This window comes from Felis catus, chromosome A2 (assembly GCF_018350175.1).
Source record: "Felis catus isolate Fca126 chromosome A2, F.catus_Fca126_mat1.0, whole genome shotgun sequence".
In the NCBI taxonomy this organism is placed as follows: domain Eukaryota; kingdom Metazoa; phylum Chordata; class Mammalia; order Carnivora; family Felidae; genus Felis; species Felis catus.
Window position 1 is genome coordinate 74,722,049 of NC_058369.1, and position 25,834 is coordinate 74,747,882.

At 44.3% G+C, this 25,834-nt stretch overlaps 1 protein-coding gene and 1 long non-coding RNA gene across 6 annotated transcripts in view; one reads left to right on the forward strand and one right to left on the reverse strand.

Moving 5' to 3' along the window:
* LOC102899948 overlaps positions 1-11,566 on the forward strand; it is a 141,488-nt gene extending 129,922 nt beyond the window's left edge. The window contains exon 7 of the long non-coding RNA XR_006594094.1: positions 10,286-11,566. This is a non-coding gene — a long non-coding RNA (uncharacterized LOC102899948). The remainder of the gene's footprint in view (positions 1-10,285) is intronic.
* POU6F2 (POU class 6 homeobox 2) overlaps positions 1-25,834 on the reverse strand; it is a 496,186-nt gene that overhangs the window by 29,517 nt on the left and 440,835 nt on the right. For all 5 annotated transcript variants that reach the window (XM_045052200.1, XM_045052199.1, XM_023250205.2 and 2 more), the window contains one exon: positions 25,113-25,253. In XM_045052200.1, coding sequence (XP_044908135.1) covers positions 25,113-25,253 — 141 coding nt within the window. The remainder of the gene's footprint in view (positions 1-25,112; positions 25,254-25,834) is intronic.

Below are 25,834 nucleotides of genomic sequence, written 5' to 3' on the forward strand. Positions count from 1 at the left end.
GCAGGGCTGTGGGTTCTATTTTAGGCAGGATGTCACCGTGTTGAGGAGCCAGTGTGCGTCTAAGCCGGGAGAAGGCTTGGGAGCGAGGCGCGGCACCTGACAGCTGCAGAGCACACAGAGGCTGGGAGGCATTGTGCCCCGAGAAGATTGACACCAGTCTGTGCTCGCCTCGCGGTAATGAGCCGCTTTGCCTGCTTTCCTGGTGGAAAGAAGAAAGGCGAATGCAAACGACTCCCCCAGCCTTTCCCCTGAGTGCAGCCTCGCTCCCAGTACCGTGTTCGACATTACTAAAACATGGTGTCACTGGCGTCTCCTCCCCACCGGCTCCTCTCTCTCGTGAGCCCCAGCATCACTTGCTGAGGGTAGGACACACTAGTGGCCGAGCCAGAGGGATCTGGAACTGCATGACTCCCAGGACCTTTAATAAGGAGGGTTTGGCTGCCAGGTGGGGGGCGGGGGTGGGCAGCGTTCTGTGAAGCCATGGGTTTCTAGTTTTTGTTCCCCTTGCAGGGGCGCTGGGGCGACCATCTCAGCATGTCAAAAACTTGGCAGTGCATTGTGGGAGTCTTTCCCTAAGTTTATTTATTTTGAAAGAGAGACAGAGAGAGAGAGAGAGCACATGAGCAGGGGAGGGGGAGAGAGAGAATCCCAAGCAGGCACCACACTGTCAGCACAGAGCCCTCTGAGGGGCTCCAACCCACTAACCGTGAGATCATGACCTGAGCCGAAATCAAGAGTCAGACGCTTAACCAACTGAGCCACCCAGGCGCCCCGTCGTGGCGAGTTTTCTAATATTCCCCAGTGCACTACCACATGCTGATTTTAACTATCTCCCACTCATGGTGGGTAGAGAGGATCACACACTGTGTTGTCTAAAAATTCCCAGACGTGCCTATTCTGCTTGGGTTGGCTCTGATTCTTCTTGGCGTTTCCACAGATCTCACCCAGATGCCACCTGGGATCCTGACTCCAGAGAGATCTCCAAAAGGAAGCCAGAGACGCCTAAGCAGCCATGGTGTGAGGCTTTTGGCCCTTGCCCAAAACTGGTGATTTTACTTGTGGAAACTGTACTTTAAATTAAAGGCCTTTTGCTAGTCAAGGGAAATATCCATATCTGCACGTATTCCAAGTGAATCTGGAAATTAAAACTGATGTTTGGTGTTAGGGGAGCTCTGACTCGAGGGCAAAGAGAGAGAGGATGCTTCTGAGACATGCGAGGCCCTAAGACCAGCCTTTCGAGTTTGAGCTTCTGGCTCCCAGTGCTAAGGATTTCCTGATGGAAGGATGTGTCACTGAGCCAACGAGGCCAGCAGGCTGTGACTCCTGAGCAAGGCATCAGTTGCACAAGAGAACTTCCAGCTCTCCTAGCAGATGCTGAAGACTCTGGTGGAGCAAACTAATGGGTGCAGACCCTTCTCTACCTAGAGTGTGGTGTCATACACCATGGAGGACACCAAGAAGATACAGTTGGGGGCAGAGGAGGAAGCAAGAAGATGGGTACATCACATGCCAAGATTCTAACAATTCGACAGAGAAATGATATGTGCCACAAAGTGGCAAGGACTATCCAGTAAGAATCTCTGTATCCAGGGGGCACCTGGGTGGCTCAGTTGGTGAAGCATCTGACTCTTGATTTTGGCTCAGGTCATAATCTCACTGTTCATGAGTTCAAGCCGTGGGTTGGGCTCTGCGCTGACAGCGTGGAGCCTGCTTGGGATTCTCTGTTTCCCTCTTTCTCTGTCCCTCCCTGAGCGCTCTCTCTCTCTCTCTCTCTCTCAAAATAAATCAATAAAGTAAGAGAAAAAAGAATCTCTTGGGGCACCTGGGTGGCTCAGTCCGTTAGGCGTCTGACTTTGGCTCAGGTCATCGATCTCACAGTTCGTGAGTTCGAGCCCCGAATCGGGCTCTGCACTGACAGCTCGGAGCCTGGAACCTGCTTCGGATTCTATGTCTCCCTCTGTCTCTCTGCCCCTCTCCTACTCATGCTCTGTCTCCTTCTCTCTCTCTCTCTCAAAAATAAAAATAAACATAAAAAATATTAAAAAAAAGAGTCTATATATCCTTCTGGTGGGTGCTCAAAGAACTATTAGGAATGAATGAGTGATATCAGAGGAAGAACGATGAGAGTGGTCAGGAAGACATGATCGAAGAAATTGGGGGTGGGGCAGAGTCTTGAGGGTTGGGTAGGATTTGGCAAAGTGGAGAACCTACTCCAAACAAGAGACCAGCTGGAGGTGAGAAACATGGGGGTGAGGCATTAACTAGTTTTCAAGCAAGAGGGTTGAAACAGTGGAGCAGGGACAGGTTGCCAGGGAAGGGTCCAATTCCTGGGTCAGGGGCTTCAGTGATGGTTTTTGAGGGGTGGGGAGGAACACAAAGGTGTGGAGAGAATGGACTGAAGTGGCGAGAGACTACGGACCACAGATCAGTTGCTACGCTGCTATCGTAGGTGTCCAAGTGCGACACAAAATGCCCCCATGAATCCTTGACGTGGGGGTGGCTGGATTCGTGGACTTCCACCTACATTCAAAAAGCGTGGCTTACTTTATGCCTAGGTTGCAACATTAGAAATTTGTGAGTGAAGTTATTGCCCCATCAATCCCACAGCAAACAGCTCAGGCATCGTTTGCGATGATCCCCGATGTCTTTGCCCCTGCTCTCACAGTAATGACTCATCTCTGATGAATGCTCTAACCAGGCCGAGGCCCTTACTGGTACTGGAATGATAACTTTCAACCTAAAGGAGTTCTGCCCTCTCTGACAGGGGACTTATTTGGTGGTTGCTGCTCATGTCCCCTTGGCTTTCTCCTTAGAGGAGTTGGGAGCATAAACCAAAACTGAGAATAAAGCCTGTGTCACAAGACCACCTAAAAAATATCGTTAAGATGGCCACTGGTGTAAAACAGCACATGTATCCCTGTTTCCATAAAAATTGGGTTGGCTTACACACAACAGTGACTGTTGTTAATTCAGCCACAATTCTGACTTTAGCCATCATAAAGATGATCTTGGGACTGTAGCAAATCTCAGCAATTCAGGGTCACCGCGTTACATTACCGTGCCCTTATGGACTTCAGGTTGGCTGAGGTACTCAGTAGGGATGGATTTGAACTGATGGAGGGTAACATGCCCTGAATTTATTCGCTGCCCGCATGTAGTGTCATCAGCAGCAGCTGAGGGTGGAATCACAGAAGCCCCGGGCACCCAGACAAGTCGTCTGATGGGCCACATGTCGTAATTGTCTATGACACGCCGTTAAACTCTGCGACGGAGAATGTGTTTGCAGATGTCAAATTGACAAGTAATTTTGTTGCTCATATCTTTAAGAAGAGGAAATCCGTCAACGTGGTAAATCGGTGACTTTCTCGGCATCTCCAATCCATCAGCAGAGACAATTCTTTGCCAAATATTTGTGTAACCTCAGCACTTTTCGGTCAAGAGGCTTTTGTTAACACCAGCATTGAACAAAGAGCCCCGGAGAGCGAGGGAGCTGGTGTGAGCGATCACCAGGACGGAAACAGCCCATCATCTTCCCCTTCTTTCTGGCCTGGCAACAGCCATTCTGTCTCTTTCTTTAAGGGATGGTTTTGTCTTTATACAACACATTGAGTTTAGTCTCACTGTGCTCCTGTTGTAAGGTTAAACCCACTTAGAATTATTCTGGCAGCTCTGGCTAGGATGCTGATTCCAAGAAAAGTAGGAGAATACAATGATTCCCCAAACAAAATGGATTTTTCCAAGATGCAAACTCATGCCTCCTGGCATTTGGTTCTGTCCAAGATGGGGAAAAAGAGAGGTGTGGATGTTGAGAGGAGCTTTAGCAGAGAAACTGAACCAGAGAATGAGAAAGGCATGAAGGGAAGCCGATGAGCTTCAGTAGAGGAAGACACTTCAACCAAAGACAACTGGATTTAATCTTGCAGGCAACGCCAATCAGTTGGCCATGGCTTCCTCGAACTCTGAAGGTTCTAAGGTTCAGGAAAAAAACAGCATCACCAGTGATTAACAATGTCTGGCTTGGGAATGGGCATAGGGAATGGCAATGTGTCTCAAGGTGGCATCGTTGAAGTCCAGGATGTGAGACAAATTATCTTAGACCGATGTGAAAAAAAAAATGGCTGACACGTAGTTCTTTAATGAGCAACTCTGAAAAAGAATTTAAGGTGTACATCTGAACACTTGTGTTATGGGTATTGAGAGGTGCTCCCCTCCAGGGAAGACCTACCTACCCACTGTTTCTCACTGTCAGTTAGGATTAGGATCCCTCCTGGATGCTCTACTATTGGTTTTCAACTTTGGAAACACACTCACAGACAAGAGTGAAGAATTCGAGGTGTCAGGATCATTCAGTCACATTAAGAGAAGGATAATTTGCATGAAACCTGATGCTGCAAAGATAGCAATGACAGCAATAAAAAGAATCCTCTCCTCTAAAATCTTAATAGCCATTGAAGGTAATTCTCCTTAATAGAATTTAGGATATGCATATAGAGGAATAAAATTGCCCACTGGCCAGTTCAAGCCCAGGCTTTGCCACTAACCAGCGGGATATTGTTGGTGAATTACTTCACCTCCTAGAACCTCAGGATAGTCATCTGTTAAATGAGAATAATAATGTCCACTTTGTGAGGGTATTATGAGGACTAAATAGGGTAATGTACACAAATCACCGTATACTACTTGACTGACCAAATAGGTGTTCGATAAATGTTCATTCGCAACTTGATTTTGCTTACGTGCCTGTGTGGTAACTCCTGGCATTTGCACTAATTTGTGTAAGCTCCTTTGTATTTTTCTGCATATTGATTTCACCATGAAAGCAGTTTATCATGAGGAACAGAAGACAGTAGTTTAATAGAATGCTAAGTTGGAAGTTTCCATAGAAGCACCAACGTTCAGTAGATGTTGCATTCTCAAGGAGGGACCAGACTCGTATGCTGAAAACCAGCCAGACAATTCCAGATCTCAGAGGACAGACACAGAAAAGTTTGGAAATCCTGTGTGTCTTCCTCACTCCCGGGCATGGGGCATGGGGAGTTTCTTCTCACCTCCAGGTTAACGAAGGTGGCTGAGTAAATATTGTCCCCTCACGTTTGGGGAACATACACCTGAGGATTCTAAAGGTGAGAGGCTGTGCTTTTGAGCAGAGGAGGGAAGAGAGAAAAAGACAGAAGAGTGAGGAAGAGGAAGGAAGAGAAAGGAGAGGGATGAGAGAGAGAGACAGAGACAGAGAGAAACACAGAGAGAGCTACAGAGAGGGCTGTGCTGCATTGGCACTTGCTATACTCCCACCGAGAGCAGGCAAAGACGTGTGAGTGTTTCCCTGGACCCGTTATCACCGGTCTGAGCCATTTAAAATCCTGTCCCGCAGGACCCCCTGGGGAACAGCATCACAGAGATAGCCTCGAAGAGTGGACTGGAGAAAACTAATCCCTGACAGGGGAGTGTGCAGCTGGAGGAAAACACATTGCCCATAGCCATGTGCCCTTGGAAGGTTCCAGCTGGGCCTCAGAAGACCTCACGAGACTGCTGGCTTGAGCCATCTGTTGGCTCAGAGAGCAGAGGCCTTCTCACGACAGTTCACTAAAAAAAAAGGCCATTTTTATGTCCATCTGTCTGCTTCCCACCTCAGCCTGTCAGGAACAGAGCCAGCTGAAGAGAGGAGAATCATTGCAACAGGGAAAGACAGAGGGACCAGATTATAGTCACCGTAGAAGACTGCGTTTCCCTGAGTGCCTAAGAGAAGTAGTGGGGCAAGAGCCTGCATGTAAACCCAAGGGGATGGGATGGCCTGTGGCCACTGAGAAGGTTGACAGAGACAGTGAGAGGCTCTGATGCTTATACCGTTCTGTCCTCTTTCCCCAACTTTGTGGGAAGGGGGTGGATACCGTCAATCATGTGACGAAGAGATCCTGCTCTCCCACCCTTTCAGGCTATCTCAGCCCTGAATGTGTGAAGGGCACGTGTGAGAAGAATGTACCGTCTCTTTGGTTTTCTTCCAGTTTTAGCATTTAGGGCCCATGGTTAAGTGGTTTTGTATAAATTGAACATGACCTGGGGCGGCCGGGTGGCTCAGTTGGTCGAGCATTGACTTTGGCTCAGGTCATGATCTTATGGTTTGTGAGTTCAAGCCCCACGTCAGGCTCTGTGATGATAGTGCAGAGCCTGCTTGGGATTCTCTCTCTCTCTCTCTCTCTCTCTCTTTCCCACTTTCTCTGCCCCTCCCCCACTTGTGCATATGCACGAGCTCTCTCTCCTTATCTCTCTCAAAATAAACTTAAAAAAAATAAACAAGACTTATTCATGACTACTAGCGAGTATTTTCTAAGCCATTCCTGTCTATAATTTTAAAAACAGGTAAAGATACGAACTGCCTTTGCCTTAACCATTAAGGGTGAATAATTAGGGGACACAGGACTTTGTTAACTAAGAATGCTTGGAAGGGAAAGGAGAAATGAAGGCAAGAAAGAGATTTGGGAGAGAAGAGAGGATTTACCAAACTACTCACGGGAGGATTTAAAATTGTGAGCAGAATATACACTTTCCCATAAACTATGAATTCAGTTTAGTTCGGGGAGGTAGTTGCCTCTAGGTGTAACATTAATTGTGGAAGTTTCCACCCACTTGAAAATGGAAACTACTGCCAGGCCTTTGCTGCTGAAATTCTACTGAAGCTTTTGAAAACCTGAAAACAACCACAGGGAAATCCAGTGCCCACCAAAGGAGAAAACAGTAATATACCGAACACAAGGGAAGGTCAGAAGAGTCAGGAGGAGTTTTGACGTAGTCTTTTGGCAATATCTTAGCAAGATTATTCTCATCAGCGATTAGCGGTATTTATAAGGTACGATAAAGACGTGCATTATGGGTCTCCATTTGTTCTCTTCTCTTTAATTAGCACAAGCCTACCCCAAACTCCCAAGCCCACTCTCAAACACTGTCTTTAATTGTGAAGACAGAAGAAATCTAATGGCTAGGCCTTTGTTTTCCAATTCCAAATGATAAGGCAGGGGGAAAAAGGATCCCACTTGATCCTAACGATCTAAGACAGGAAAAATCATGTCAATTCCAAAGGTGTCTTATAGGAATGATTTGCTTATAGAGCACGGCCAGAACCCTGGTTATGCGGCCCAGTAGCAGCAAACGTTGTGGAAGAAACTCCACATCTCAGAGAGCTGACAGGTCTCCCAGGTAAGAGTCAACTCAGTTGATACAATGATCATTCTTATTGGACCTGAATCCTTCTTGAGTCCTTTGGCAAAACGAAGTTAGCAGCCGCAGCCACGTTCTGAACTGTTGACAGTTCCTATTATAGTAACACTACAACTGAATCTGGCACACTCCATACTCTGAATGCAGGTGTGGTGGGGTTTGTTGTTGTTGTCGTTGTGAATTTTTCATTTTAAGATGCATTGTAATACCTGTTCTTGCATATTTTACTGTAAATGTGGCATTACAATTTTTTGTAAGTTTATTTATTTTTGAGACAGAGAGAGACACACACAGAGTGTGAGCAGGGGAGGGACAGCGAAGGGGAGACACAGAATCGGAAGCAGGCTCCGGGCTCTGAGCTGTCAGCACAGAGCCCGACGCGGGGCTCAAACCCACAAACCGTGAGATCATGACCTGAGCCAAAGTCGGATGCTTAACCAACTGAGTCACCTAGGCACCTCGAAATGTGACATTTTCTATTTCTCTTTTATTTGGGTTCCCACTCAAGCATTAGGAAACATTGACAGAATACAAATTTTGATCCAGAGGATAATCAAAAGACTAAATTAAACATGCACAAGATGATCGTATGTTGAGATAAGAACTAAGTGGAGTCATTGGAATTGCCAGTATGGATTATTCCTGCAGTGACTGGTGGGCAGGGCTCAGTGTCCAGGAAGTGAATCCTTGTCTCGAACATAGTATAGGTGTCCACCTTCAACCCAAGTTTTCAAATTGTATCTGAGTGATAGATTTATTCTACTCTACTAAATGATAGATATAGGTAAGCTCTGGATTCTTTGGGAGTTCTTTATTTCTCCATGGTGCTGTTTTTCCTCTACCACTCTGCGTTTACTTAACTAGAAGGAGGCATGAGGAAGACAAAAGAGGAGAGAGTCAATTTTGCAAGATATCAGCTCAAGGTTTGATTGGGCATGATGTGGAATCAAAAGTGGACTGGCTTTATCTATGACTGGAAAGAAATACCCAGTGATACAGAAAAGGTTCTCCCAGAAAAGCCCAAATAAAAAGACTCTTCAGCACTAGATGCCATTTTCCTTAGGCAAGGGAAGTGAAATTTGGAGAGATTCTTTTGGAAATGGACAGAGAACTTGCCACTTTAGTTCATGACCATTCCTTGGAAATTTATCACTTATGGTTAGTATATACTCAAAGGCTTTGAGTAAATGAGTTTGGGTGTTCATACAAATATTAATATTTTGCATATTGAAAGTATATTTGTATGAAGAGATAATACAGACATATTGGCCACATTTACTGTCAAAAAGAGTGGAGGATGGGGGGTAACTGTAGATGATTCTAGCAAAGGGATAAAAGCTCTTCAACTTTGTCCAGAAAAGCCAGGCAATTGAACATTTCTGCTTTACTCTGAATGGCTTCAAAATTAAGGGTGTTGTTTTATTCATGGATTTGCTTCATGCACAAACTGATCCCTTACATATCCACTCGCTCACTCACTCGCTCACTCTGCAAATCGTTTCGGGGGCCCGCTGTGTGCCCAGCACTGGGTCATACCACCTGTTGTCAGGTAGAAGACCGGGATATCACCCGGCCATCTGAATTTGTGAAAATCCTTTCTTTTTGGATTAACAGGAACATTCTGTAAATCCTGCTGCCTCTGGCACCAGCAACCTGCCAACGAGGAAGAAAGCCCAGGTTCCCAGTGGGCGGGACGGTCAAGATGGCACCAATTATATAATGCTAAAGCCCCTGCCATTGATGAGTCCTGCAAGCTCTTTTCTCCTTCTGGGAAAACAGCTACAGTTATCAGTGGCTTGAGGTGATCTCCCGAGGTCCCTGCTTTTGAGGACTATTTGCATGCTCCCTGGACAGCTGAATTCACCCTTCATTGCAAGTGGTTTTTATTTCCTCCTGAAAAGTAGCAGGTGTTTTTGTTTAATCTTAGAAGAAGGCCAATATTATTAAAATTTGATTTCTACATCCCACTAATGAGCGCCCACTCTGTGCCTGGCACTATTCTAGCTTTGGGGAGTCTGAAAAATATCTGATGACCCTAAATTTTGTTTTTAAATCACTTTGAATTTCATATATTGGAAAAAAATAAAATAAAATCACTTTGTTTTTTTTATTTAAAAAAAATTTTTTTTAACGTTTATTTATTTTTGAGACAGAGAGAGACAGAGCATGAACGGGGGAGGGTCAGAGAGAGAGGGAGACACAGAATCTGAAACAAGTTCCAGGCTCTGAGCTGTCAGCACAGAGCCCGACGCGGGGCTCGAACTCACCGACCGCGAGATCATGACCCGAGCCGAAGTCAGACGCTTAACCGACTGAGCCACCCAGGCGCCCCAAAATAAAATCACTTTGATTGTAAAGCGATTTGCTGGTTTTAATGCCTGAAGAAGTCAGGGGAATAGGTCGAAGTAGATCCATCGGGATCTCTGGTTCCCAAGAACATACACTGAAACTGCTGGTTTCCCACTGGAGAGTAAGAATGACAGGCACACGGTGGGGAATGACCTTCTGTTTGCATAGCACGATGTTCCTCCCCAAGGGCCACAGCACAATCGTAAGATACCTGCCATCTTGATTCCACTACCAGGATCCGGATGAATTCATTTTGTGGTAAACGAGGGCTCAGTTCCACCGCGCTCTCACAAAGCTCCCTCCCTCTTCGTCTAAGAATGTGGTTCCACTTTCCTATCTATAGAATCCTCATTGGAATTTTAAAAAACGCATGGTTCAATCCATGGCGAATCTGTAACAAGGGCACGCGTGACATCTCCTACAAAAGCAACTGCCGTCAAGCCATTGTGGCCTTGGTTTCGGTTTGTGGCCTCTCACTTTATTGTCAATGGTAGGAAATGGAAATGGTGGTGAATGGGATGTAATGCTCCAATTTCCAGGTCTCTGAAGAGGTTTTACAATTCTGTTTTAAGTCAGTATGTTTGTCCTGCAGGATGTTCCACGTGACAGATAGCAGAGACGAATTCTTAAGGATGAACTGGAAACATCTGTTCTTTCACGATCGCTTCCCCTTGTCCCCTAATGACTACAAATTAAACTCTGACTACTATTTATTTCTTTGCAGCTGCCAACACTAAGGAATTCCTAAAACATTATCTATCCCTTCAAAAGAGGATCATAACTGTCGTGAAGCCATCGTTTTGCAGAAAGGCCAACTTTTGCAAGATTTTATATGGCTTTGCCTAAGACTGTAAGTTTTAATACCAGCAAAAAACACCTAGCGCGTGGGGAAGTATTTCTGCTTCTGCCTGCCGATGCCAGATTAAGGGACTAAATCAGATTAATGTTATTTATTGCTTGGGAGAACACCTTTTAGTGTGACTCAGCCTTGGTCCTTAGAAGCTTTAGTAAACATCCCTAAATGAAGCCCCAGACCTATGAACTGTATAGTTTATATTTCTTCCCAGATGGGAAGGGGAAAAAAAAAGAAAGCAATAGCAATGATAACAAAAAAAAAACCCTTCAATCGGGGACCAGTGGTCTCCAATATTCTAGGTTCTTTGGAGCAGTTGGAACTGGTGAAGGAAAGGTTTGGCAATTGCTCAAGAAAGTGCTGCCCATATTTAGAATCACCTAGTGCTGTGGGGCATTCAGCCCGCAAAACTAAATTTAAATTAATATAAACAACAAAACAAGCATCTAAAAAAAAAAGAGCGGTGGGGAATGAAACCACTCCAAGAGTCATTAAAGATGCATCTGTTTATCCCTGTCCGAGGTCCATGAGTCCAGGATGATTCATAAGCTTTTTGTGAAGAAAATATCCATTGTTGTGGCAAAATTAAATGTATTTTGATCTTTGCTTGCAATATTTATCTATCTGTTCAATCAGAAAAAAAGTTGTTCTCATCACCGTAACATATATTACTTTTTCAATTTCCTCTTTGTAATGCTTTTTTTAGTGTTCTTTAGGGTGAGACCATGGCATTTCTCATTTCTCACAACAAAGACCGTAACTCATTAGAATGATGCTGATGAATTTTTCTCATAAAATGGCATCCTCATTTTCAGAGGTGACCAGTCTTCCTTCTTACCCCTAACCAGCAGGCAGGTTTGAATGGATATAATTAGAAAGGGCTACTGAACTCATCCTATGGTGGTGTCTCATAGTTCTGGGCTTCCTATTTTAGATGTGTGTGTGTGTGTGTGTGTGTGGACTCTAGCACCTCACATTTGGTCCTGGAAAAATGTAATTTATCATTGTGAATAAACCACCACTCTACTGATTTTTCAACTGACCTGTTCTAAGCTCAATAGTTTATAATTTAGGGGTCCCTGGGTGGCTCAGTCGGTTTAAGCCTCCGACTCTTGATTTTGGCTCAGGTCATGATCCCAGGGTGGTGGGAATGAGCCCCATGTCAGGCCTGGCACTGAGTGGGGAGCCTGCTTGGGATTCTTTCTCTTTCCCTCTGCCCTTCTCCCCTGCTCGTGCATTCTCTCTCTCTAAAAAAATTCTTAAAAATGTTAGAATTTATACCAGCAGTATGAATTTTGGAATTTTTAATTTCAAAAGCTACTTTGAAGGATAGCCTTATCAGAAATACATTTCACATATTCTGTATGCCAGATGAAATCATATGCAAACCATACATATATATTGTTAAATAATATAGAAGTTGGTATAGTGACGCCTACATTGAAGAACAATTGAGGCATTTAGTCACAAAACTATTATCGGGGCGCCTGGGTGGCGCAGTCGGTTAAGCGTCCGACTTCAGCCAGGTCACGATCTCGCGGTCCGGGAGTTTGAGCCCCGCGTCAGGCTCTGGGCTGATGGCTCAGAGCCTGGAGCCTGTTTCTGATTCTGTGTCTCCCTCTCTCTCTGCCCCTCCCCCGTTCATGCTCTGTCTCTCTCTGTCCCAAAAATAAATAAACATTGAAAAAAAAATTAAAAAAAAAAACAAAACTATTAATCCCTAGCTATAAGATAATCTACTTAACTTCTCTAAAAAATTTAGGGCATTTTTAGCAATGGTCTTGGTATCGGATCTGCCTTCTGAGAAGGATAAGTCCTTAGTACTTTCTGATTCATCTAGGTTCTAGATAGCAGGAACAAATCTAGATACTTAAAACCATCAACACTATCCCCATTTCTACTGTCTTATTGCTGTGTGAGCTGAGAGGAGCAGGGACTCGACTTTTAAAAATATTTTTAAATGTAGGGGCGTCTGGGTGGCTCAGTTGATTGAGCATCCAACTTCAGCTGAGGTGACGATCTCACAGTTTGTGAGTTCGAGCCCTGTGTTGGGCTCTGTGCTAACAGCTCGGAGCCTGGAACCTGCTTCAGATTCTGTGTCTCTATCTCTGCCCTTCCCCGCTCGCTTTGTCTCTCTCTCTCTCTCTCTCTCAAAAAAAAACATAAATAAATAAATAAATAAATAAATAAATAATATTTTTAAATGTATATGATTTTGTGATCTCAAAAATCAAAATGAGCTCTCAGAATGCATGTCACTTTCTTTTGTGTTCACCTAAGTAATTTGCATATCACCTTTTATTTTTTATTTATTTTTATAATGTTTATTTTTTTATTCTGAGAGGGAGATTTAGAGCGCAAGCAGGGCAGAAACAGAGGGATAGAGAGAACCCAAGTAGGCTCTGCCCTCTCAGCGCAGAGCCCAATGTGGGGCTCAAACTCACAAACCAAGAGATCATGACCTGATCTGAGATCAAGAGTCAGAAGCTTAACCGACTGATTCACCCAGGCGCTCCATGAATATCACCTTTTAAATGTAATTGATTTAAGTTCCCTTCGTCTTAAGGATGTTACTCTTTATATTAAAAAATTAAATAGTTCTTTTATAATTCAATGATACTGAAAAATCCTACATTAAAATCCACTTGCAATCAAACCCTCAAACTCCGTGTGAATTTGAAACAGATTTTTGTTTTTTCTGGCTGCACATATCACTCCATCTCTTCCTTTTGGTTGCCTGGGAGAGCTTGCTAACATCACCTGCAGATTTATTGAAGGTAGATGGAAATGCTTTTTATTCTAGAGCATCAAGGAAACGAACATAGTTAAATGAACCCAGCGGGTGATACTCTGGTGGCCCTGCCTTTTGATGAAATGAAGTGCAACGTTTTCTTAAAAGGAAAAGTGGATGCTACGTGTCCAGCAGCCACACAGTCACGTTAGAGAGGCAAACTAGTCATCGCCCAGCCAAGGGAGCTGGCTTCACCTGTTACGAATGGTGTGGGCATCAGACTCAAAATCGTCAGCCTAGCCCTCTACATGCCGGAGTGACCATGGCTTCTAAGACGCACGTGGTCAAGGGAGTGAGACGGGACAGGCGGGCCTCGCTTGCTTCTCACTAAGCGCCAGGGCTATGCCAAGCATTTAACATCCTTTATTACTTTTACTCCTTCCAACAACGCTGAGACATTAGTGGTTTGGAAAACTGAAGAAAGTTAAGTAAGTAGACAATGCCATTTTCATCAGGTACAGTAACGCTGGATGCTTAAAAAGCATTTCCATATAAAAGTTCAATATAATAAACAGACTCTACCTTAGATCAGCCACCCTAAGTGGATTAAACTATAGAGAGGTAAGGAGCACGTGATCTTTACGGAAAGGCTGCTCTATGGCAGGCACGGTACTAGGCACTTATTCCCGTGAGGCTGAGAGCAGTTTCACTCAGAGGAAAGCCCCGCTTCGAAGCAGCCGCGTGTGGCCTCGAGTCCAGACTCTCCCCTTTGCTAACTGGGTGGCCCGGGAAGCTGGTTAACTTTTCCGAACCCCTGTTTCCTCAGCTGTAAATTAGAGATAATGGTGCACGATCAGTGTAAGAATGAAATGAAATGATGAATGTATGTGAGGTGCTTATTGAATAGCATATTGGCGTATGTGAAATGCTCTATTCATTTCCTCCACAGATTTTATTACTGTGTCTATGCTTAATGTAGGCCAGGTGTTATTCTAGCCACTTGGGATACATCAGGGACAGAAGCAAAAAGTTTTAAACTATTATTAGAGCACAGTGACTGAGAGCGATCTCTGGTATCAGACACAACTGAGTTTGGATCCTGCCATTTCCAGCTGGGTGCTCTTAGAAGTTTCTTAATCTGTACAATAGGGATAAACCATATTCTATGGCTGTGCAATGGTGATATGAAATAATATATCCAATGCTAAGCACTCTTTGGTATGCAGAAAGCGTGCAATCGACGGCAGGAATTTATGAATTTTGTTACCGTTAGCACTAATCCCTCTAATAACCCTGAAGGAAAGATACGTCGTCAGTGCGTGGAAGTGAGAACCACAGCCAAGGAAGGCTAGCTGCCTTGCTTGGGTTGGTGTCTAACTTCAACGCCTGTGCCGTTGACCGTGGGTGCCTTCCACGTGAGCATGCGGACCTTCGCACTGTCCACCTCTGTAACTCTGAGAGACTGGGCGGTTGTGAATATCTATTGACAAGTGGCAGAGCAAGGGAATGTGTAATGTGCTTTTGTGTGTGTGCCCTTGGTGTGGGGCGTGATTGATGCCATTCACTTCTAAGTTGTATCCCATCCTGACTTTACTGTCATTCTGTGTCCTCCAACTTATGATGTCTTCTTAGGATCTACTTCTATTGTTATTTTTATAAGATGGACAAGGTTAGTGGAGGAGACGAAGAGCAGTTCGGAGCAACGTTCTATGGCTAATGCATTAAGTTCAATTGGATTGTGCCAAGGCCTACTTCTGTATGTTTGAACTTGAACCTGGCTCCTCTTGCTGTTCTGAGTTGTGACTTTTCAGTTCTTACCTATTTCTGATCTATTTCTTATTTCTCCCTTATTGGTGTATGATTGAGGAATGTTGCCCACGTATGTAACACGAATGCATCATGATGAGGCATCTGGGTGCTTCAGTTGGTTAGGCATCTGACTCTGGCTCAGGTCATGATCTCACGGCTCATGAGTTTGAGCCCCACGTTGGGGTCTGTGCTGACGTGACAGCTCAGAGTCTGGAGCCTGCTTTGGATTCTGTGTCTCCCTCTGTCTCTCTGTTCCTCCCCTGCTCATGCTCTGTCTGTCTCTCTCTCTCAAAAATAAAGACTAAAAAAATTAAAAAAAAAAAAAAGAAGAATGCATAATGTCAACAAGAAAGTTGGGGTGCAACTTTGGGCATATGGTGTATTAAACGGTCCAGTGGATTTATTTAGAGGTTGAATGCATCTCACATGTGAATGGAAGGTTGTCCCTCTCTAATAATGCTCTGCTTAACCATAAAAATTGTTCGCTAACAAAGTTAGTGTTGCTCTAGGGAAGCTGGGTCAAAATTCAGTACTGCCTCTTTCCTTATCCTCAGCCCCAAATCAAGTCTAATTTTCATTCTCTAGTTGGGAAAACTGAGACATAAATAGCTTTCACTTCCATCCTTGACTTGTTACTGTACAGCCCACAGTACAGTCTTTTTGACACTGGATTTGGTTAAGGTTATTTATCAAATAAATAACATATTTCCTCAATTATAGGACTCCCACATCTTTTTCCTATTTTTAATATTTGTGAAATTAGGTTGCCCTAACAACTGATATATCTGTTTAAGGTGGTAGTATTTTGGGGGTGCCTGGGTGGCTCAGTCAGTTAAGCGTCTGACTCCTGAATTTGGCTCAGGTCAAGATCTCATGGTTGGGGTTTGGGCCCTGCATCTGGCGGGCTCAGCACTGACAGTGGGGAGCCTGCATTGGATCCTGTGTCTCCCTCTCTCTCTGTCCCTCCCATCTCATGCACGCACACTCTCTCTCCCTCCCTCTCTCTCTCTCAAAATAAACATAAAAAAAAAGTGGTAGTATTTTCTTCCATTCAGAAAAAGCTGTTCTTAAATTGATGGTATAACATAACATCAGTGGTTTCTTAGACTCATAATACAGTATTAGATAGTTCTCTTTTTCTTTGGAAGGGCTTACTTCTTTAGAAGGATAGCTTCCAAAGGGAAGGATATAGAAATGTATAGGGCCTTGTCACTTTGGGAACTTCCTCAATTCCAAAATCATTTTGCTGTGTGATACTACAAAAAACCCCAACTGAAGAGTCACTGAGACAGATTTTCCTGTTTGGCTCAGAAAAGCTCACTTTGGTGAGAACACACTCTTCCCTCATGGCTAGAATGCCACGCTGGAAGGCAGGTGGCCTCTAGTCCCCCAGACCTTGATGCCTTGAGGTTGATTTTTCCCTAGCAAGATAAAGTGGAGACCTGAGGTCTTTTTTTTTTTTTTATCAAGATTGTCTCATTGCTCTATCAGAGACTTCCCTGAACCTAGTTCTCCAGTTCCTTTGATCAGCAAAAATAGTAACGGCGAGAATATTGATTAAAATAACATATTTTGGCAAGGTGTATAGCTTTTAATAGTTTTCAAGTGTATGTGTTTATATACCTTCAAGAGAGATCTTTGAGGTTGATAGGGCAAGAATTACAGTTCTCATTTGGAGATGGAGTGATGACGTTTCGGGAATTTGTGACCTAAGAGAACATCCAGGAAATGAACCTAGGTCTTTAAACGCAAGCAAGTGAGGGTGGTGTGGGAGGATGGGTGTGGACTCCGGGCTCGGATGTCAGTTCTGCCCCGTTCCTAGCGGCATCACCCCAAAAGTGTGCTCCTGTGCACAGCTAGGGTAATCAAACTACGGTCAAGTGCTCTGGCAGGATCACAGATGATACCAGCCCCATGGTGAAGGCTCAGTGCCTGGGAGACGCCATCGATTCCATGATTCTTTTTCTAGAAACCACTTAGCCTGAAGGAATGTTCAGCTAAACCTGGGGCTCTTCTAAGAACTCACATGGGTCTAGAACTTCGCACACTGAAACAAGCTACATGAGCATTAGGTGGTAGTATTTTGTTTCACCATGCTAGTGAAACCAAGATGTGAGAAGTCAGACGGGCTCCGAGGGCGCCCTCTGTGCATGGCATGTGGTTGGTAACTGTTACCTGTTTAGAATTACAGCTGTTAATTAGGTTGCTGCGTTAGTTAACTGGCCTCTTTCCTATTTAGCCACAAAGGATGTGCCCAGTCTCTACTGAGGAGCCTACACAAGGACACATTTCCGTATTCCCAGGAAAACGAAATACTCATAGATGAAGATTTTTTTTTTTAAATGTAGGGGTTAGAGGCGGGGGGGGGGGGGGGGGGGAAGGAAGCAACAGCACCACAATCCAAAATTCTGCTTTAGATAAGAGAGAGCTTGGTTCTCTCCTGACTCATTCTGCAGGGAAAATCTCCTAAACTGAGATTTTATTTTTTTTAATTGTGTATTTTTGGCCACCCCTTTAATTGCACAGGACAGGTTGCCCTGAGGCGTGGTGAGTAGGGAGAAAGAGTTCAGAGGGTGCTTTATTTTTAGTTCTTCAAGTTGGCCAGCTCTTTGGGTTGGTGGCATTAACGGGATTAACCCTTTCATTTTAAAAATGGGGGCAAGAAGGAGAGCGCGGGGCGGGGGGAGGAGCGACCTCTGGTAGAGCAGCGAAGGTCTGGGCTGAACATTTGGCTGTCATGATGAGGGACAGAGCACGCTTCTGCTGCTGGCGTAGACGGGCTCTGAGAGCCGGTTACGTCCTACGTGTCAGCAGCCGAGCCGCGCCAGAAGCGAGGCTTCCCATCAAATTCACCTCCCGCGAAATCACTGCGGAGCCCTGGGCCATCAGGGCTCATTAGCGCCGTTTACCGTCCAGGAAGCCCCACTCTTCAGAAGGGCGAGGACCCAGGACCCGAGGGCCAGGCCTCGGGTCACCCCCCCACCAGCCGGCACCCTCCACTCCAGCCCTGACCTGTCGCTCGGGGGAGAGCGTCCCAGCGGGGGCCGGGGGACTGGCCTAGCGCTGCCAGCACAGCCCCGGGGGCAGAGCCGCGCGGTCCACCTGCTCCCCGCAAACGCGCTCCCAGGTGTGTGTGCGCCCTCCGGACCTCAGCGCGCAAATCCCAGGAGGGGGCTCCTTTCCGATTTAAATCATTATCACACGATCCAAAGCGCGGATAGGAAGTGACTTCCCGCAGCATTTCCCGAAGTGCGCTTTGCCGACGTCAACTCTACTAAATGTTGCGGACAGGAAGTCTGGGGAAAGCAGGATCAGGAAAGTTAAAGGGGGTCCGCGGAGCGTCACAACAGAATTGCCTGGCCCCATCCGAACACATCAGCGGCGGCGCCAGGGGCGCGGCGCCACCCGGCGTCCAGCCCGGGGAACCCTGGTTTGTGCGCCGTCTCCAAGGGCTCGTTCATTTCCAAGGCGCACACTTAGGGAGACGCTGCTTTAATGCAATGGCCTCTTCCGAAATGAGGAAATAAAGCTCTCAATTGGGCTCAAAGGGGAAATTTGATATGTTAGTAGAAAGATCGAGGTTGTTTATTGTTGCTACTGTTTCATCTTTATTACTAAGATGAAGCCAGGGTAAAATTCTTATAATATTACTAACCCCATGAACATTTCTTTCCCAGTCTCTAGAAAGAGCTGATTTAAAAAGTGTTAAAAAATGCGACAAAAAAAAAAGAAGCTTATTTGAAGTGTATTCCAGTGCATGTGATTGAATTTTTACACTTTTTAAGACTTTGTATAATGATATTTGCAAAGGAGAAAATAAAATCCTTTGTCAGACTGTTTTGAGTTTGGGTTTAAAAACATGGCCAAAACCATTACCTAAATAGATTGTTCTGTTTATATTTGGGGAAGAATATGCAGACACCTACCCTGTATTTTCAACAAACCATGTTTGATTCTTAGTTATGCAAAATGTCTAAGCAATATACTGTACTGTTTGTATTAAAAATGGTATTCTGTACATATGATTTTGTACCTTTTAAAAAAGATATAATTTTTTAGTAAAGATGCAAAACTTGCATTAAAGGAATTACCAATGCTATCATAGTACCACCTTGGGAAGGGGGGGAGGGAGAGAGTGCCAAGGTCTCAGCTTTATCCCTTTATTTCTTTTAAAACTAAGCAAGAGGGCTGAAGCTTATGTGGAAAAATGTTAATATCTTAACATTTATGTTAATCTTACGTTAATGTGGTTGAGCAACGATCCTTTTGAAATTTTTTTTGGTAAAAAGTTATGTTTTCGCTTTTTTATACATTTAATGTGGTTCATTATAAAAAATAGAATGAAAGAGTATGTGCAAAACTCCCTAAATTCCTGATCAAATGGCTTTAGCTGGATGTGTCTAATGTACTTCATTTGCTCTGGTCACATTGTCAAAGTTGCACACTTTATCTCCTTGGCACAGGGTTTGAAATTAGCTTTACAAACGTGGGCAGCTATGGTTTTATTTGTTCTCCTGCACAGATCTAATAAAACCCACAGAGAGGTTCAGTGGACACTTACTGAATAAATTCATTATATCTCAATTCTTTGGCTGAGATTTGCATTTATTATAGCTTCATTTCCGTTCAACGTGTAGTGATTCTCTCTAAAAGATTCTCATCTTTCTATTTAAATTAGGTGTTGAATTCCTTTAGCAACCCATAGTTCAGGCTCCATTGCCAGCTTTTCATTCTAAAAAGCTATAGCATTAATTTATTGATACATTCATGTAATTTATTAAATACTTAAGACATATCAGGCACTGTGCTGAACACATTTCCTGCTACTGTCATGTTTAACCCCACAACAATGTATGTGACACATCTTATCACTCCCATTTCACTGATGAGGAAAACAGAGGCTCGGTAAAGTTCCATAACTTACCCAAGACCCCCAAGACCACATAGCTAGAAATGTGTTCCAATCAGACCTGTTTCCTCCCAAGCCCATGGTCTTAGCTGCTCTACCGTCTTCGAGAGATGTTCTTTAGCTTTTGATTATTCGAATTCAGAGGAATGCCCCAACATAAGTACGCATCACGTTTCTTCAATTCTAAGACAATATTTTTCACATATTTGAAGGTCAGGATATTAGAATGTCGATGTGCACAAACACAGTACTTGGTGACATTCCTGCCTCGCCACCTGCCCTCCTCCAGCCCAGGGCTGCTGAATACAAGCAACTCACCCTCCGTGGTTTTGCACATTCAAGGGTGTCCTTTTTAAGCTACGATGCATAGGCTACTATTGTGTCAGCAGACTGCCTTTCTTCCATTTTGGCCTGTGTTCCTCTTAGGAGGCAGCTCCTACCTACTGCAAATCCTTCCGTCTGGCCAAAGTGCTCTGCTCAGCCATTATTTATTCATATAATGCTATGTGTATTCTTGGGTACTGAATTGAATGGGCAAGTGCTTTTAATTTTTTCTTCTTTCTATACATTAGGAAAAGTAATGTTTGTTTGTTTGTTTGTTTTACTTGACTGGCTCTTTAAGGAAGGGAGGGAGGGACTTTGGCTTGACTTGGTGCCACTTAAGAAAATTTCACAGCGGTCCAGAACTAATTTCATCAGGAAACATTCTGAGCTTCAGTTAAAATGTAAAATGCTTTTCCTTAGCCCCAGGATAAAATGAAATTTCATTTGCTTTTACTTTTCTGCAATAATGCCAATAAGGAGATATTGCCAGGGGCACAAGGGAAGCCAATTCTAGAGCTGAACAAATCGATGGGAAATCTACTTGCCAAATCCTGAACATACCCACTGAGTGAGTGTTAAGAACACACACACACACACACACACACACACACACACACACATATGCCCCCTACTGAACTATCCAGGGTAAGGATAAGATTTCCCTAAAGTAACTTGGTGTTTTACTCTGCTGAGATCCTCACATTCTCAAACTCCTCACACACACAGTGAGCACACTCAGTGTGAACTGCAACCATATCGCACCTAGACTAATAATCACAGATAGCATATACTGAGCGTTAGCATTATTGAATGACGACTATGTGCCTGACTACGTGCTAAGCTCTTAAATCCTAGAAGCTGCTTCCATTTTGATCCCCATTTTTCAGACGAGAGAGGGTAAGTCAATTGCCCGAGGTCCAACAGCCGATGAATGGCTGTTTGGTTCTAGAACCCATTCTTCTTGCCTGTATGCTGTACTACTTCTTACTATATATACCCAAACCAAAGATAGATTTCCAGAAAATGCTAGACAAGACTCTAAACCACGATGATGATGATGATGATGATAATTATTGCAGCCACTTATTAGTATGAGTCTTTGTATACTCATGGACCATGGTAGGCTTTTTACACACTTTACCTCATCTAATCTTCATAATCTAGGGACTCAGATTTTATATCTATCCTTATTTTATGGTGAAACTGAAGTTCAGAGAGCTCAAGTAATTTACTGAAGGTCACAGAGCTTGTTAGTTACTGGCTGACTTGGGGTTCAAACAAGTCTATAGTTGGTGCTCATCTCATTGTCTGGCTTCCACACTCACATGAGTTCCTGATTTGGTAAGCAAACAGCCCTAGAATGTTATTCTCAGCACTGTGATAGTCATGATAAATTTCATGATCACCAATCACCAATAGGGAACTTGCTCCTTCAGGATGAAGTTGGGTATGATATAATTTTAAAATACGATAACATTACTGGGTAAGATATGTGTTTTGTGACTTTAGAATGCAGAATTTCTGTTAGAATTAATCACTCTTTGGAATAATGTCTGACTTCTGTATTAACTGCAAATGAATGTCAGAGTCAGAAAGGTAAGAGAATGAACTGATAACTACTGTTTTTTAAAAAAGCAGGGGCACTGGGGTGGGTGGCTCAGTCAGTTAAGTGTCTGACTCTTGATTTCAGCTCAAGCCATGATCTCACAATTCGTGAGTTCGAGCCCCGAGTTGGGCTCTGCGCTGACAGTGTGGAGCCTGCTTGGGATTCTCTCTCTCTCTCATTCTCTCTCTCTCTGCCCCTCCCTTGTTTGCATGCTCTCTCTCTCAAAATAAATAAACTTAAAAAATTAAGATAAATAAATAAAAGAACAGGAAATAAAAGACTATAAATAGATGGAGATTTCCCTTCTCTTTAAATGCACTGAAATCTAGTAAATAGAAACAATCAAATTCGCAGACAAGGAAACCAAGCTGCAAGTCCCAGGGGGTGGGCTTTCTTCTTTTTGGGATTGGGACATGTCTCCCTGTGTGGAGAGGGTGTCCACCCCGCTGAGTGGGAAGACCTGGAATCTAGAATCGCCACTGGCACAGGCCTCCTCACAGGGGCTACCTTAGAGCTTTGAGGATGAGGCTCTAGTTTAGGGAAGTTAAGTCATTGATTTCTCCCAGGTCCAAAATGAGAAGAAAGGGGGAGCTTAAACCGTATCTCAGGCAGATCCGAATTCAGTGAGGGCTCTTTCCTGGCTAATCCTCTCTTGGCTTCCAGGTAGCCAAGAAAATCTTAGCAGCAGAGAGCAAGAATCAGGGTATTTTGTGCCACCTCGACAGCCCGACCTCCCCAAAGTATCAGTGGCATAAAACATGCTTTTCAAACATAGGTTTAGATTTTAATGTTATTTCTTCTGGGCAAACTTTCCAATGTAAAAAATAGTTGATGTCAAGAACTCAAATGAAAGAATCTATAAATATATTAAGAGTTTTTCTCTTTGTACCTTTTCTGGGAAAGCTCTGTGGAGATTTTTAAGGGATTGAAAATGGGCTGGATAAAGTAATTCTAGTTTACACGGCTTTTTGAGCAAGGCTAATTGTATTAACCTGATTCCAACGTGATCTTTTTTTTTTGTACCACATTAATACAAGCAAAAGGAGCGCGCGTGCGTGCACACACACACACACACACACACCCCAAATAATTTTTGTCCTCCTTTTTTGGTGCCATCTGGCCACCTCATAAGGCTCACACGAGTATCCTTGTATCAAGAGGTGCAGGGCATATGCTTTTTTTTCTGGGAAGATGATTGTGTTTATATTACAAAGATTAAAAAAACAAAAACCCCACAGCACTACGGGAACATGGCCAATTCATCTACTTTGGAAATGGGAGTAGCTTGGTCGTCTCTGGCACATGGTACCATTGGGCATGTCTCTAAAACTCTCAGACAAGACATCACGAGCGGGCAATATTGATTCCTCTGTGAATGTAGGTCTTTTTTTTTTTCCCTTTCCCACTTTAGGAGATTTGCGGACCATATCAAATCACCTATCAGCACAGTGTCTAAAACAGAAGAATTTTAAAATAAAATCGGGCCTTCTTCTACATACGCAGAGTATGAACCAAGGTTTTAACTGAAAGCTCATTTTCCTGTGGGAACTCTCGGGCCGGGAGAGCTACCCCCCTGGGATGGAAGTCGGCAAAGGCCAAAGAGAGCAAAGGCTGTAACTCTAGCCCCTAGGAAGGGGATGGATTTGTAACTGGCAAAATGATCAGCCATTAAATCACCGGAAGAATACACTCCTAATAACTCCTTCTAAGCAATAAAGCATTTTCTCCATCACAAATTCTCAAGCGGTGGGGCACAGTGGCACATTTTACTCGGACACTGGGACAGAAAAATCAGGGGGAAATGCACATCGGTGGATATGCTTTCCATCTGGACCTCTTAAAATTTACATCTCAAGGGCCAGCTGCCTGGCAGGAATGAATTGGGGTGTTCCATTTGGGGCATAACTCTAGGAAGCAGCTTCCAGGACCGACCTGATCTGAGTGTGAGTTATAGATATTATAACCAACTTTTCCTCCACACCCAAACCCTGTCCGTTCAGAAATCTTAATAGGCTTTTGAGAGCCTCCATTTAGAGCCGGCTGCATAAAATGATCCTTTGATGAAAAGGGATTGGAACAAGGGTTAAAGCCGACATTGAAAGGTGACTGTGGAGGGCACCGTGTTCATACAACCCTCCTTTAATATGTGTGGTGTGCACCTGTGATAAGATGATTCATTACCTGGGGCTGCTCTTTGACAAGCTCCATCGTTCAGCCCTCGGGGTTCTGACGGGACAATCCTGCACCCGCCCAGGAAATATAACAAGGTCAGCTTTTTTTCCCTGGGACGTAGATTGAGACGGTTTAGCTTATAATGCATCTCTGTTTACTCTTTATGTAAAATAAAAACAGGGTTCAAGACACTGCAATTCCTGTTCTCCACAGAGCAGGCCAAGCAGGGATCCGTAAAATAACTCTGGGAGGAAAAATCCTGGAGATGATGCTAGCGTCTTCTACCTGCTCCTCCACCCTCAGCAACGGCCACAGTTGAGGTGAAGTTGCCCTAACCGCCGAGGGTCTGTGCCAAGCCTTTGAACGGAGGGTACTTCTGATACCCTCAGCTTTAACTCCAGTTTGCTCTTCATGGAGCCTTCAGGTGTACTGGGGTCTTAAAGGGGGAGCTGCCCTCATCTGAAGCTTCGTCAGTGTCCTGGGGACCACGACGCGGGCACACGAGTGGTGTAAGGGAACCGTCACGCTGCCCATGACATGAGGAAGGTTCGATGGCCCCGGCACACTGAAGTAAGCCTGCAGGCATACAAGAAACTCCCAGGAGCTTCCAGGAGAATCAGCAAGAGGCTTCTCCCCCGCTTTCCTTTGTTTCTCTTACAGGACTGCCCGGTTCTTTCCATCAGGTCCCCATATTAGTCAGAAATTGGCTGGCTTAGGACTAGTTTAGAAATCTTAGAGCAATTAGAGAAGGAAACTTACCAGTTTCCCCCACCGTCCCAGTTTAAAAAGAATAAATACATAAGCAGAACTGAAATTTTGTTTTTAACATTTACTTTTTTTTTTTTTTAAAGACTGCCCCATCACGAAAAGTATTTCCTTCAGTTAAGGTCAGAACAAGAACCGTTGTACAGAAATAAAAACAAAATAAAAACGTAAGACATTCTAGGGGAAGGGGGGAAAAAAAATCTTGTTCCTAAAATATAGAAACACCTCCCAACCCTTCTCCTATTCTTGACATTGCTAGTAAACATTATTTATTTGCCTCGAATAGATGCGGTTACATATCACTGTCATGCAAAAGAAATTCATTTCCTTTCCGAGTTCCATCTGCCATAAAGATTCACTCTTGTTCCCATCTCCCACTCACCTGTCCTTGTGCATTAGTAACTAGTTGACCCGTGACCCCCTGAAGGCTGGAGAGGGCATTGCCAAAGGCCTGTGAGCTTGCTATGGAGCCCATGGCGGCTGCAGCCGCTGCAGCCTGACTTGTTAGTGGATTATTAACCAGCTGCAAAGAGAGAAAAGATCAGGGTGAACCACCAAGAGAGGCACAGCACAAGGATACAACATTCATGTGGGGGAAGAAGTTCTCACTCAACTGGCTCATGCAAAGGGCCCGGAACCCACCGGAGGGAGCCTGGTGAACATTCGCTCTGAAGCTGTGGGCTCTTGGGGTGGTGGGGTAGGGGGTGGGGGGCGGGTGGCTGGAAAGGAGGCTGGAAAGAAAAGAGTGGAGACTGGGTTCAGGACTAGCCCCAGGAGAGAGTGAGGTGGGCCTTGGGGTTGCAGCGGGCCGTGAGAGTCTTGCCAGGTGGATGAGTGACTTTGAAGAAGTCCCTGGATTTTGTCCCCTAGCCTAAATAAAACCCTGGGGAAATGTCTCCCTTCCTTGAGGTAAGCAGACTGGTTGTGGATTAAAGTAGGTTTGGAGCAGGGTTGGAGGGGAGGAACAGATGTGAAGGATTTCTGCAAATAAATTTATCATTTTTGTTTGTGAATTGCAGTTTCTTTTAGGGTCATCGGGTAAGATGGATGCCTCACTCCCTTTCTTCAAGGAAGAAGGAAACCAAAGTCAGTAGAAATAGAAAC